Source organism: Limulus polyphemus, unplaced genomic scaffold (assembly GCF_000517525.1).
Source record: "Limulus polyphemus unplaced genomic scaffold, Limulus_polyphemus-2.1.2 Scaffold481, whole genome shotgun sequence".
Lineage (NCBI taxonomy): Eukaryota > Metazoa > Arthropoda > Merostomata > Xiphosura > Limulidae > Limulus > Limulus polyphemus.
This window is the reverse complement of record NW_013666091.1, coordinates 313,570-328,568: the sequence shown is the minus strand read 5'-3', so window position 1 is coordinate 328,568 and position 14,999 is coordinate 313,570. Positions and strand designations below refer to the sequence as shown.

General features: G+C 30.0%; 1 protein-coding gene across 2 annotated transcripts in view; it reads left to right on the top strand.

Annotated features, from left to right (window-relative positions):
• LOC106458535 (low-density lipoprotein receptor-related protein 2-like) overlaps positions 1 to 14,999 on the top strand; it is a 178,518-nt gene that overhangs the window by 151,590 nt on the left and 11,929 nt on the right. For both annotated transcript variants that reach the window (XM_013918054.2, XM_022384774.1), the window contains 12 exons: positions 361 to 480; positions 745 to 867; positions 3,533 to 3,658; positions 4,027 to 4,281; positions 4,601 to 4,740; positions 6,354 to 6,512; positions 6,863 to 6,941; positions 7,956 to 8,207; positions 10,528 to 10,659; positions 12,612 to 12,734; positions 13,640 to 13,768; positions 14,231 to 14,384. In XM_013918054.2, the coding sequence (XP_013773508.1) occupies positions 361 to 480; positions 745 to 867; positions 3,533 to 3,658; positions 4,027 to 4,281; positions 4,601 to 4,740; positions 6,354 to 6,512; positions 6,863 to 6,941; positions 7,956 to 8,207; positions 10,528 to 10,659; positions 12,612 to 12,734; positions 13,640 to 13,768; positions 14,231 to 14,384 (1,792 nt within the window). The remainder of the gene's footprint in view (positions 1 to 360; positions 481 to 744; positions 868 to 3,532; positions 3,659 to 4,026; positions 4,282 to 4,600; positions 4,741 to 6,353; positions 6,513 to 6,862; positions 6,942 to 7,955; positions 8,208 to 10,527; positions 10,660 to 12,611; positions 12,735 to 13,639; positions 13,769 to 14,230; positions 14,385 to 14,999) is intronic.

The following is a 14,999-nucleotide window of genomic DNA, read 5'->3' as shown; positions in this document are numbered from 1 at the left end:
TATATATATATATATGCGTGTGTGTGTGTGTGTGTGGAACTATTCCACACAGTTTTATGATAGAAAGATATACAAATCAGATTGGTTTTGTCAAAAAATATTCCAATTGCTTTTAGAAGGTTAGATTCGAGCAAACAATTAAGCTGTTTAATCTTATTAGATACATTAGGGTTTAAATCAGAGGTAAAATAGGACTTGTATTGCTTTGACTTTGTTATATTTTAGATTTTCTTATTAATATTATAGTGTAGTTTTTTATTTCTAATCTTTGTAAAGAGAATTGTTTTACTATTTTGAGATCAGAGGTTTGTAAGACTCGGTAGTTCATGTTGTCATGCCACTATTTTCATTGTTTTGCAGCTCCATTCTTTTGTAAAGTAGGCCAGTTTCAGTGCCAAAACAATCAGACCTGTATTTCTCGGCTGCAAGTCTGCGATGGAAATAATGACTGCGGAGACAACTCTGATGAAAAATATTGCAGTGAGTGTACAAGTGCTACTATATTTAATTTTTTAATCACATTCTGGTTGATTTACTTTTCACTAAAGTATTTACATTGTAATCTTAAATTTGAGTTTAAGTAATAAAATAGGCATTATGTTATCAAATGTCCTAACATTTGTATTTAATCTAAGTCAAAATGATATTTTTTGTTTGTTATTGTTTTTGTGTGTTTTGTATAGTTTTACCATATATATATATATATTGTACTTTAACACAAAGAAACTTCACAATTTTTAACAGACCTTCCCTGTGGGGAACACAGCATCAAGTGTAACGATACTGGCCGTTGTGTTCCTCAATCTTGGCAGTGTGATGGAGATGATGATTGCTCAGATGGATCAGATGAAGATCCCGCTGTATGTCGTAAGTGTATATTTTTCTTGGTCAGACCAGCTCTTAATATGTAGTTTTACTATTAACATTTTTGTTTGTAACTTAACTGTAAAATTAATATTTTCATAGTTCCTTTCTAAGTTTGTCTTTAAATTGTATGATGTGTAACAACAACACTGAAGAAACACAATTAATGTTATGAAAAACCACAATAATACTAGAAATAATTTCAAACATTTTGTTTGAACTGGTCAAATGGGTTCCACTGTCATTTGTAAATACAAATGTACTGTAAAGATTTTTCTGCAATTTTACTGACTAGCTAAGCTTAATGATGGACCCAAAATATAGTTAATATGTTTTCATAAGTCACTAGTTTGCAGACTACTGGTGACATATCCTTTTATTTATCCTTTTGCAAAATACTACAACTCTTCAGAGTGGCTAGTTTATAGCATTCAGTTTTAATTGATATGCTACTAAAGTTTGTTTTTTAAAAAAACATTATTATGCTAAATCTTTGTAGTTGTCTAAACATTTTTTTTTAATTACCAATTGCAAATATTACAGTATTGGTAGTAGGATAATATGTCACAAAATGTTGGTCCAATAAAATGTACTAGTTACAGAAACTGTATTTAAGTAACTTTGAATCTAATCAAGTAATTTAGTATGTAGTGGAGAGTAGGTGTGGTTTTAACATCTTACCAATAATACAATCAATACACAATTAAAATCAATTCAAAATAATGACTACTTTTTTTGACGTAGTACTTAATAAATGTGACTACATTAAAGGTGTAGGAGATTTATTAAGTGATGTTACTTATGAAAAACTTAGACACAACCCTACAAATATGTATCACGAATTAGTAAAAACAAGTGTTAAATATTATTTAACTTTAACAGATGCAGAGAAGCATAGACTTACTCCTGTTAATTTTATTACTCAGAATTTTTATGCACTTCCATAAATACACAAAATGAATGACAATTTTAGACCAATTGTCTCGACATTAGGTACATTGCCATATGAAATAGCTAAATATATTGCTTGAAGTATTCTAGTTTGGGAAATAAAAAGAAATATACAGTCAAAAATGCTGTATAACTTGTAGGAAAAGAATCAAGGATATAAAATTGAATAAGGATAACTTGTTAGTATCATTTGATGTAATATCATTATTTACAAAAGTTCCATTTGAAGATACTGTTAAGTGTTTTGAAAATATGTTGTTCCAATATAGAACTTCTGCAGTTGAAATTTTAGATATAATTAATTTAACAAAAGTGTATATGTGTGTGTTACGAATCAATTATTTCAGGTTAACAATGTTTTTTATTGACAAAATGATAGGTTAGCAATGGAATCTCCACTTTCACCATTGTTATGCGATTTATATATGAATGCATTTGAAATAAAAGCCATAAATGGTGCAAAATGTAAACCAGAGATTTGGATAAGGTGTGTAGATGACACATTCTTGGTGTGGAAATATGGTATTGAGGCATTAACAGAATTTGCAAACTATTTAAGTAGTATAGAACCTTCCATACAATTTACTCATGAAATTGAGAAAAATAATAGTTTGCTTTTTTTAGATGTATTGATAAAAAGGAATGAACAGGGATTTTTAGAAACATCTATTTATCGGAAACCTTTTTCTGTTCTTATGCCACCACACCAGGAATAGTGTCATACAGAAACACAAAAAGTTTCTGCATTTTACACTCGTATATACAAAATTTTGAGGATAAGTACAAAACAAGATGATTTAAAAAATGAGTTGTTACTGATAAAATATATAGCTGTTGAAAGAGCAGTTAATAAATTCACTAATGTGGCAATAATAGATTGAAACCAAGTTATGATAAAATTGAAAAGGAATGTTTAGTGTTACCATATATTCCAGGTTTAACTACTGGTTTATTTAAAAAAAAAAAGTTTTGCTCTATATCTAAATTGAAAAATAAGATAAAATAAATTTTAGGCAATAGTAAAGATGATGTACAATTAATGGATAGATTTGAAATTTATAAAATTGAATGTGAATGTGGAAGTATCTATATTGGACAAACAAAACGTAATTTTAAATATTGTATAGCCGAACATAAGAGATGTATAAAAAATGAAAAACAGAGAAAATTCAGCTATAGCAGAACATGCAAATAAAACCCAACATAACATGTTATAGGAAAAAAACAATTGTATTAACTCAACCTAAAGGTATTACAACAACTAATACTTGAGAATTGCTGGAAATAATGAAATTTAAAATGAATTATAAATTATTAAATAGAGATGAAGGTCCGGTGAATATTTGTCTAAGAATGTGGCGAGACCTGCTCTGATATTTATGCACAAATGCAAAATTACAGACAGGTCATGTGATATTTAAGAAAATATAAAAATGTGAAATCCATTTTTTTCAACTTCTCTCCTGAAGATGATGTGTGACACGTCGAAACATGTAGTCATTATTTTGAAATTATTTTATTTGTGTATTGATTTACATGTTGTATATTTATTATTTTAACATTACACAAGTGCCTACACACACACACACACACACACACACACACATACATATCTTACCAATCTTTCTATTTGTTCAATTTCATCTAATGGGATAATCCTGTTATATATTTAAAATTATACTCTGTTGCTAAATGTTTGAAAACTTTTCCTCCTCAGATCATCAAGAGTGTGACCCTGAAACACAATATCGATGTAAAAATGGAAAATGTATTCCTAAGCTTTGGTATTGCGATTTTGATGATGACTGTGGTGATGATTCGGATGAGCCAGCTCATTTATGCCGTAAGTACTAGATTTGAAAATCACATAATTTGTAACACATTTTCCTGTAATAGGTATAAACAAAAATTTATTAATTTGAAGCTGATTGTTCACCAGTGTGTTACATAGGCTGTGGATGGATATATCAACCTTTACACTTGTTTTTAATATGTTAAGAAACCAAAATATAATGCTGAGCAGAAATCAGTCCAAGAGCTATCCATCAAATAAACACAGGAGTTTATGAAAGAACTAAACTTCTTAGCTCTCACTTTTTGGCTTTTCTTAAAGAAGTATGTGTCTTGTTAACATATTTCATATATCAACATAATAATTTTTTGAGGTCTCATTGATCATGTGGAAAACTGTTTTATTTTTGTATTATTTAGGAAACCGTAATTGCACACAAGGCTGGCAGAAGTGTCCAACCCGCAGTAACTATCGGTGCATTCCCACATGGCTTTTCTGTGATGGAAAAGATGATTGTCGAGATAATTCAGATGAGACAAATCCTGAATATTGTCCTAAGTGTCATGAAACTGGTGATTTCAAGTGTAAAAACAAGAAATGCATTCCCTTGAGGTGGCGCTGTGATTTCGAAGATGACTGTGGAGATAAATCTGATGAAGATGAAACCATGTGTGGTTAGTGAAATAGATATCCTATTTTACAGAAGAAAAAAAATTATTGTATTCTTTCAAAATTTTAACAGAAAACCTGAGGTTTTAAGCTTCTGATATATAATTTGTAGGATATTAAAAAAACAAAGTATTCCACATGATGAATCTTAATTATGGTAATAATGAGATAAATATATATTAGGGGAGAACATTATTTTGTTTAGCAACATACTATATATTTTAAAATCTGGACATAACAGTTATTAAAACATCTGTTCAGTTTCTTTATTGTAATTTTAAAAAAAAAGTTTGAATGCTTATTGTTTTGTTTTTTTACTTATAGAAAACCTTTATAGAGATTGTTCAGAAAGTGAATTTCAATGTGATAGCAAGAAATGTATTCCTTCACGCTGGCGATGTGATCATGATGATGATTGTGATGATGGAAGTGATGAAAAGGATTGTCTGAATTACCAGTGTAAGGTAAGATGGTACCATGATTACTAAATTCATAATCCTTTTGTTTGTTTTTATGACTTAATTTTATCTCAAATAAAAAAAAAAAAGATAAACACTGCACTTTATTTATTGGCCTTTACAAAATTTAAATAAATCTCAGTGACTTCAGGATAACACTTTAATTTACTAGGTTGAAACTGTATGCTAACTAATAACCAACCTGGATTGAGGATCTGTTCCCTGAAGGTACTTTTGTTGGAGTACCTCATGACAATTAAAACATTTGAGTAACACAGGATCATTATGTAGTGATATAAAGTTTGTTATTTTTTAAGTATACTTCATTTTTGATGAGTAAATACAGGCTGTAAGTAGTTTCCTGATTTCTTAATTGGAAAGTTTACTCTTGAGTGTTAAAGAGAATTTAGTGCATTTCTAGAAAATAAACACAGAATGAGTATAAAATGTTCTTTCTTTTTGGATTAATATTATTAGAGATGTTAATAATTCAGTATTTTATGAATAGCTAGTGATAATTTAATTATGAAGAATGAGTTTTATTTGACTTGTTTCTATATAAAAATTTTGAGTAGCCCTCGGTCATGCCTGTAAAGCTGTGTCAAAGTGTTGTTAAATTTTAATTATATTGTTAATACTTTTTTGCATAAATAGACTAATAGATAGTACACTGTCAATGGCCATTTGTTACCCTACTGTACTACACTGTATAAATAGACTAATAGATAGTACACTGTCAATGGATTAGTCTATTTATACAGTGTAGTACAGTAGGGTAACAAATGGCCATTGACAGTGTACTAGTCTATTAGTCTATTTATACAGTGTAGTACAGTAGGGTAACAAATGGAAATAGTACACTGTATGACATATCCTCATTATCTTTACTGTTGATCTTCACTTTGACTTTTCGTTCTTTACTTGAGTAAGTTAAGGTTGGTTTACAGTGTTTTCCAAATAATTAGTATCAGTTGCTTCAACTTTTCTCAAGTGTAACTCTTCATATATTAGTGATTTGTAGTTCTCATTAATTGTAAATTGGCATGACCAGTTATTTTTATACATACTTTCATCATCTGATCTATTTTTGTATGTTAAGTATCTAGAATTTGAAATCTATTTTCTGGTAGTAAATGTGTGTTCATCTTGCATATATTGTTATTGTTGTGGCCTTTAGCTGATCATTTTGAAGGTCTTACTACTACTTTTGTTTTATATGTGTTTTTTTTATCTTTAATCAGATACTGTAATTTCAAATCTATTGGCATCTGCTTTATTTTTTATTTAGTATTTTTTTTTCTTTCTCTCTCTCTCTCCACCATAGTATTTTATCTACCTGGGCCTTTGTTTCTGGGTTGTATATATTTGGTTTCTACTTCTGAATCATATTCCCATGTTCTTTAAAAAATATTGAATGAGCTTGAGTTGAATAGAGAATCCAACAAAAGTGGGGGGGGGGGGCATCCAGTGACCAGTAAAGACTAAAAACAATAGTGAAAAGGGAAAAGTTCAAAGTGAACATCAACTTAAAACTAGTGTAAATATTACTGAAGCAACAGAAGCTGAACAAGTACATCTTCTTAAAAGAGGTTTATTTGAAATATTTTTTTCTACATTAGGAAAACCAGTTTAAATGCCAGAGTGGCCACTGCATTGATTCAAAGCTTGTGTGTGATGGGAGAAAAGACTGCCATGACCTATCGGATGAACAAAACTGTGCAACCCGATACCCTGGAGGTCGATATTGTCAAGATACGTACTTCGAATGTAACAATACTGTAAGTATCTTCATTTCTTCAGATGTTGAATATCGTTTAAGTTGTACTTCAGGCACGTTTCTTTTATTACTTGTTCCTTTATAAGTGTGGAGAAATGAAGTTCTTGCATTAGGTGGACCATGTTTATTGAATTTGTGTGTGAATGACTCTTGTATCCAGAATATCATTATAACAAACTATAGACATAAAGTTTGTATCAGTTGTTAATGGGGGAAAAAAGTTTTGTTGTCAAGTTCTAATGAAAGAAGAAGAAAAAAAAAGTGTTTGTTAGTGAAATCTGAATAATCATACCGTGAATGTGTGAAAAAAGAACTTGGATATTTCAAGTCTTATAGCAGCTATTATTACAGGTATGTTTACAGTTTGACTTTGTCTGTGATGGTGAGGACGATTGTGGAGATTCATCAGATGAAAAGGAGGACATATGCCGTAAGTGCCATTTTAATTTGTTTTCATGAGCATTAACAGTTGTTCAAATGATTGTGAATTTAACAAATTCAAGAGAATAAGAAACAGTGAATAAAATTATTTCTGCAAGTTTTAGAAAAATAAAATCTCAATACAGCATAGGATTTAATGAGCATACCTGAACTTTTCCAACTCGCACAGATGTTGCCCTGATCAGTATATGAAATGTGAACGTAATGTTAATATAAAGACACTATGAAAGTTTTTATAACATAACTTGATTAACTTGAAAATATTAAAATGTACAATTTCCTCTTTTCTTTTTTTGTATTTAATCTAAAGGATGAGTGCTAATATAAATCACATTTGATAACATTAAAAGCCAGAAATTGAAATTTACAGAGTTGAGAGGGCAGTAATGACATTGAAAACAGTTGTTTTAGTTAAGTTGTTTATTTGTCAAATTTCTAGTTGTTTTGGGATTGCTAACATGTAAAAAAGTTGTATTTCTGTTATTACTGCACAATACTCTCGATTTCAATATATTTAAGCATAGTTTTATATTTCTAAGCTTTTTATATTGAATAGTAATTTTGTTAAGAATTTATAGAACAATGTATAAAGATGTTAGGAAATCTGCCCTCACCAGTGCTTTAACCCCTGGCCTTCACCTCACACTGGTGCTTTGAAACTGCTCGTAACACTTGAACCATGAAGGGTTAGTAATGATGAAGACAATTCTCTGTCCTGACCATTACAATAGCCATATTTTCACTACTGGGTTATTGTTTCATGGTGCTTTAAGAAAAGCAAAATCTGTAAATTCAACTTCTGAAACTAAGAACATTTTAAAAAATAATTCAATTTTTTACTTTACACATTGAGTTGTAAAGAAGTTTGAGGAAAATATGTCAGTAAATGTACAATAGCAGTTCATTTTATACCCTTCCTTATATTTGTAAAGAATCAGTTTATTGAAAATCTTGTTGAGAATACTAGTAACTTTACAGAATCTTTATATTCGTGTGTTTCCAGGAGATTACAAGTGTGACACAAGCCGGCAGTTTCAGTGCTGGAACCATCGCTGCATTCCAAGGTGGAAACTTTGTAATGGGGATGACGACTGTGGTGATGGTTCAGATGAAAACAATCACACTTTGTGTCACACTCCACCTGTTAAATGTGAAAATACAGAGTTCCAGTGCTTGAAACAGAAATGTATCCCACATTCCAAAGTATGTGATCACAAAGATGACTGTGGGGATATGTCTGATGAAAATGGATGTCGTAAGTGTTTTTGTTGCTAAGGCAAACAAGTAACCATTGGGTTTTTAAATAATATGACAAACTTAGACAATTGAATGCTCATTCCGTATCATTTAGTAGCTAGAAAGAGTTTACATCTTCTAGCCTCATCTTTAATAATTAGTAAACACACATTCATTGTTTGAGGGTTTGAATTCTTAAATCTTAAGGTACATCTATGATAATATGAAGTATTGCTTAGAAGTTTTGTTAATTAACTGGGGATTTATTACACTTAATGTTTATCTTGCTTCACACGTTATTACCACCTCTTTGAATTTCATAGCAAAGAGAATAGTACTTACCAAACGAGACCAAGAATACAAGATTAACGATTATTTTAAACTTAACTAACTGCCCACAACAAGAAGTCACTGAAATAGTCAAGTGCTGTAAATGGAAGTGACAATAAGAAAGCCCCCAGCATGGGGAAAGCAAATTAACTAACATTGTTTGTTTTTAACAAATTTGTTCATAATTGTTAGAGATTATTTTCCATGTTTATGTATGTGGATGATGTGTTGTTTGATTAAATTAAATTTATAATTGTTCTATACAAGTTTCATTGTTAACGTAGCTGGAAGTAGCCAAGGTATAAAACAAAAACAACACTATAATTGTTATTTGACAAATTTCATTCATCTGAGTGAACAAATATGAAATCAGAAGATTTTACTTAGCAATCAGAACTGACAAAATTTGTGGAGTTGTTAAAAATGCTAGGTTTGTATAATTGAAAAGTCTGTGTTCCTAGGGAGGGAAAACTTACAAGAATGTTGTGCATTTGCAAACTAATTAAGAAATATAATTTTATTACCATTTGATGTTCAGTGCTAAAAAATTAGTATTTGTTCTCAGTGCTAACAGCAGATTGTTATTTATATTTCATCGGTGCTCGGTGCTAAGAAGTTAGGTATTTATATTTGGTGGATGGTGCTTGATGTTAACAACAAGTTATTGTTCTTATTCTTTGTGCTTGTTACTAACAACATTTTAATGTATTTACATTTCATCGGTGATCTGTGCTAACAATAAGGTTAGGTATATATCGATTGGTGCTTGCAACAAGCTAATGCATTTATAATTGGTTGATGTTCGCTGCTAACTAACAAGTTAAAAGTTATTTGTATTCAGTTCGTTTTCGCTGTTAAGAACAAGCTCAGGTGTAGGGTCTCATTTGTTGGAATTGAGATTACAACGTGTTAGATTTTATTATAAATTGTAATTCATGTGTATTGAAGTAAATAGTTTTTATGTGGCCCTGGCAGTTAGCAAACAACATTCAATGATAAAAATATCTATTAAACAGTTTGCTGTCGAAAGATAATAAATATAAAATATGGGTATTTTTTTAATATTGGCTGTTTATGTATCTAATTTTACTGTTCTATAACATCTTTTATAAATTAACAGGTATAAGTGTTAATAATAGATTTACAAGTTGAAAACAGGATTTTATTTACAAAAAATAACAAACATCATAGTAAGAATGGTAAACATTTATATAGATGTTTTAGAAGTTACATATTCTATCATCATTGATCTTTAAAATAAATACATTGATGATGATGATGATGCACAATATATGTACAAACATAATTGTCTCCCAGAGCTCAGTGGTAATTTTGAAATCTTATGATGCTAAAAATGGGAAAAAAATTAATTGTGTGTGTGTGTGTGTGTGTATTTAAGGTTTTGCCAATATAACTGGTATTGCAGTTACCATGAGTATGTTAGTAGATGAATCATAATTGCAGAGATGTAGACAGAAGGTTTCAAACATATTGTGAATTTAAAAGGATAATTTGAAAAGTATTCATAATTTAACTTGTGGATAGAAATTCTTAATTAGTTTCTGAAGTTATGTTCTTTTGAGAATTCTTTGTTTGTCCAAGAAAGGAAGAACTCATGAAATGATAAGATGCAGGATTTCTAGTAGGCTCAGGAAGTTACTTGTAAGAATGATAATTTCAAATTCAATAGAGAAATAGCTGGAACAAATATTGTAAGCCCTGCTTAGGAGATATAGTGAAAAATTATGCTTTAAAAAATATGGTATAAATTTGTCAGTGTGGATATATAAGCCAATAGATGTTTTTTTATTTTGACAGACATGTGTAGTAAGTTGATTATCTAGTCAGTTAACCAGGACATCAAGAAAAGCTAATTTATCTTTACCTCCACCATAATAAGTGAATTTTATGTGAGGGCATTGACAGTTTAAGTTTGAGAAGTTGGTTTAATGGGTTAATAACTTTGAAAACAAGGTTAAAACCGTTTGTTTTGTTTATATATATTATAGATACAGGTACTTGTGACACTGTAACGCGTGGTGGCTGCAAACACAACTGCACAGCTCTGGAAAAAGGAGGATACATTTGTGTGTGTCCTAAAGGATATAAAGTTATGGAAAGTAATCCCAAACAATGTGAAGGTAAGTAGTCCCAAATATGAAAGTAGGTAATCTCAAATAATGTGTAGCCCAAAAATGAAAGTACGTAATCCCAAATAATGTGAAGGTAAGTAGTCCCAAAAAAGAAAGTAGGTAATCTCAAATAATGTGAAGGTAAGTAGTTCCAAATATGAAAGTAGGTAATCTCAAATAATGTGTAGCCCAAAATGAAAGTAGGTACTCCCAAACAATGTGAAGGAGAAGTAATTCCAAACATTGTGAAGGCAGAAAATCCCAGACAATGTAAAGGAAGCACTTATAAAAGAGATTTTTGTTTAGTCCACATTTTTTTAACTCTATTATTGTGTACATAAAATACAAAGTTGGAAAATCAACACATGAATAATTTTCATCTTTTTTAGATTTCACATACAGTAATAACAAATTGCTTATTTGTTAGGTTTTTGTGTTGCAAAAAGAGGGAAGATATAATGTGTAATAGATAATGTACTGGTATAATTTGTTTTTCACTATTAAGGCATACAATTTTTTTTATTGTTATAAAAAAAATGGAGGAGTCAAGTTAGAAGATTAAGGAAAAAGAATTATTTAGCTGAAACATTGTTAAAGTAATTCAGACCATGTGACATCTATGTACTTAGAAAAAACGTGTGTCAGTCAGTCTGTGCATTATGCATATTAGCTCACACGAAAACCCACTATTCCTATTGGCTAATTGCAACATTCATTTTTGATGCACTACATATTGCATGAAAAAAAAAATTACAGATTTCAGATAATATACAAATGAGATTTAGACACACATACACACACGATATTTACAAAAAACACATGATGGCAGTTGATTTTTACACTTCTTGATACCATAATTTTATAAATTCACTATTTTATAACTATTGTACATTTTCAACTATCTCAATACATGTGCCTAAAAATTTACACTTAGGTCTAAAGTTTAAATATGCTTCATATGTGAAGAATGAGTTAACCTGCTAGGGGAGTAAAATATTACATCATTTCTGTTATCTGTGGTAGTGGACCCAATGTTTTTTAATATTTTAGGGAAGAGAAAATAAGAGTTGATATCATTATGGAAGGAAAAAGAAAATAAGTGAAATAGTGAAAAATAAAGACAGTTGATTTTTACGCTTATCGATACCATAATTTAAAAAATTTACCATTTTATAATGCTGCTTTATCTTGAAATTTTTTCTTGATCAAAGACGGTGATTATCCAGAAAGACAAGGTGTTCACATAAATTTGTTTTGTACAGAGAGAGAGATTTTGAATATCATCATTCCATATTTTTACACTTCTTTATTTTATATCTAAATACAACAACTCCATGTTCTACTTAATAGGTTTTCGTTTCATTTGTGTCCAACTACATAATACCACAACAGCAATAATGATGCTACATATGTGAAAAAAAAATTGGTGGGTCTTTAGCTCGTGAATCACAGCACATGCTTTGTATATGGCAGGTCAAGGATTCAATCCCATCTATATCCATTTTTTTTAATTTCCTAGAAAACTTTTTAGTAGTCAAATAACTTTAGTACATACATCGTACGCGAAGCACATGTTTATCCCTTAGTACTTGTGAAAAAGGTATACAAATTAGCCCTCCAACATCGACCAACTTTGAAACACGTGTGTGGCATGAATTCTTAAATATTTTTGAGCATGTGCTTTTTAATTATGTGAAGTGTGAGACATTATGCCTTCACAAACTTTAAGGCTAAATTGAAAGAGAAGAGAAATATGATATAACCAAGTTGATCAAATTGCTACTTTACATCATGTTTTTTATATTTTGCATCATTTAGGCATTATCAGCATTTTTAATTGCTTACATTGCTAATGATTTGTTTTTTCTTTAATATCTCTTTATTAATGATGCATGTTTTTAAATGTTAGTTATTTCTTTCTTTCCTAAAAATTAGAATCTGTGTTCCCCCTCTCTCTTTAGATATTGACGAATGTGCAAAGTTTGGTCACAACTGCTCCCAGATATGCACAAACTACAATGGAACCTACAGATGTTCCTGCAAGAAGGGTTTTAAGGCGTATCTTGGTGGATGTGTAGCAGGAGGTTGTATTACTTAATTCACATTCCACGTAACATGATACTAAGCATTAGCATATGTTAAATGTAGTTTTTCTTTAATAGAATATTAAATAAATGTGTTTTTTATTAATAATAATAGTAATGACAATTTTATGATGAAAAAATATTGTAGCAAAAAGTAGTATAAAATGTCCAACATTAACTTAAGATATTACAGTAAAACCACAAAGTAGAAAGTTCTTAATATCTCGCAATTAGCAGTGTAGATTTGTTAACATTTTTCTGCTGCTTGGATGACTGATTTTCTTTATTTGCATTTGTTTTGTTTTATGATGGTTTATGGGAAGAGAGATTATGGTATATGGTTGAATTGAGGATGTACCAAAAATTCTACTCCTTACCTCGTACAATCAGAAAGTTGTATCCATTTCTACCTGATCCATAAAAACATTTGTTTTGTTTTATGATGGTTTATAGGAAGAGAGATTATGGTATAGGGTTGAATTGAGGATGTACCAAAAATTCTACTCCTTACCTCGTACAATCAGAAAGTTGTATCCATTTCTACCTGATCCATAAAAACATTTGTTTTGTTTTATGATGGTTTATGGGAAGAGAGATTATGGTATATGGTTGAATTGAGGATGTACCAAAAATTCTACTCCTTACCTCGTACAATCAGAAAGTTATATCCATTTCTACCTGATCCATAAAAACATTATACAAAAAGGTTTTTTTTTCTTAAAAGTAATTGAACAGTAATTATAATGTATGTGCTTGTTATACCTGATATATATTCCTTTGTATGTTTTGAATTTATTTTTTCAATATTAGATATACTTAAATATCATACAAGAAACTTTTTTGTTACATTTTATTGTATACATTTTTATTAATTCTGCTTTGTGTGCATAAATCTTTTCTTTTAGATCCTCCAGCTGTTGTAATGATAGCAAGTGGTTCAGAAATTCGTATGTTGGATGAACAAAATAGGAGACAATCTTCCTTGATCCAAGAAGAGAGTCAGATTTTTGCTATTGACTATGATCCAATACATAGTAAGTCTTAAACTCTCCACTTTCTTTAAACTGATGAGATGTGGTAGTTTGAGAGTTAATAATTGCCTTAATTTAGGGGATTAACCCTTTAGCTCATTTGACAGTATGTGTGCTAGGCATAAAATAGAAACAGGGTTGCATCATGGGAGAATAAAAAATTAAATTATACACATAAGATTAAGCTGTAAATGTTTTAACCAGCATATGGTAACCATGCTTGTCAGAAACACAGACTTGATATTAATCAAATCAAGATGTTGTCTATATTTAGTGTAGTGTACCTTGCTGTCAAATACCATATTAAAGGTTTTTATCAAACTAATGATTCCTTAAACCTTTTGTACATTAATAAGCTGTAACTTAAATTTTTATATATTACAATACTCATCAATTCAGTACATTGTTGTCCATTATAATGTTGTTAAATTGAAGGATGTACTTTTTTTTCTCCCTCCTTTATAGATATTGTGTACTGGACTGATACTTCTGATAAAACTATTAAAAGGTCATTCATTCCTAATCCAAGTGATCCCAACGATGGAACTGGTTATCCTCAGAATCTAGAAGTAAAAGGTCTTGCAAAGCCTAGTGCTATAGCTGTGGACTGGACTGCAGGGTAACATTAGAATTTAATTTTTAAATATTTTATGAGGTATAATAACATTTCACTTGGTGTTTGATTGCTAAAACAAAACAGACAGTTGTTTGATTTATGTAGATCAGAATGTGCACTTTCTAAAACCTGTCCAATAGCAATGTCAAACAAAATTATAGTAAATTCTTGAAAGACATAGTTTTTGATGGGTGTCTCATGGGTTGAACAAATATAGTGGTATCTCAGTAATGCAAGAAGGTAAGAGGTAGAGCTATTACATTCTGATTTATCAATATCTATACTATATGCTTCTAACTAGTTGAACACACTGAGACCTTTGTAAGGGAAGGGGAAAAAATCTATAAATGAGAAATCAGAGAATCATCATGGTGTGACTCTGAGGTGCAGCTTGGGAAATTATTTAAATATTTCCTTTTGAAAATAAGAAACTTAAATTATAAACTATGTTTGATGCCAAGTTTATTAACATAAACTGATGATAAAGTAGTTTAATTAAGTTTTAAATGTAACATTATGGTGGTAATTTTTAAAATACTTGTTGCCCTGTTTCAAAAGTCTTTTTTTGTTTCTTTGGTGCATTTACTTAGATTTATCATTAAAAAAATCAGGCAAAGC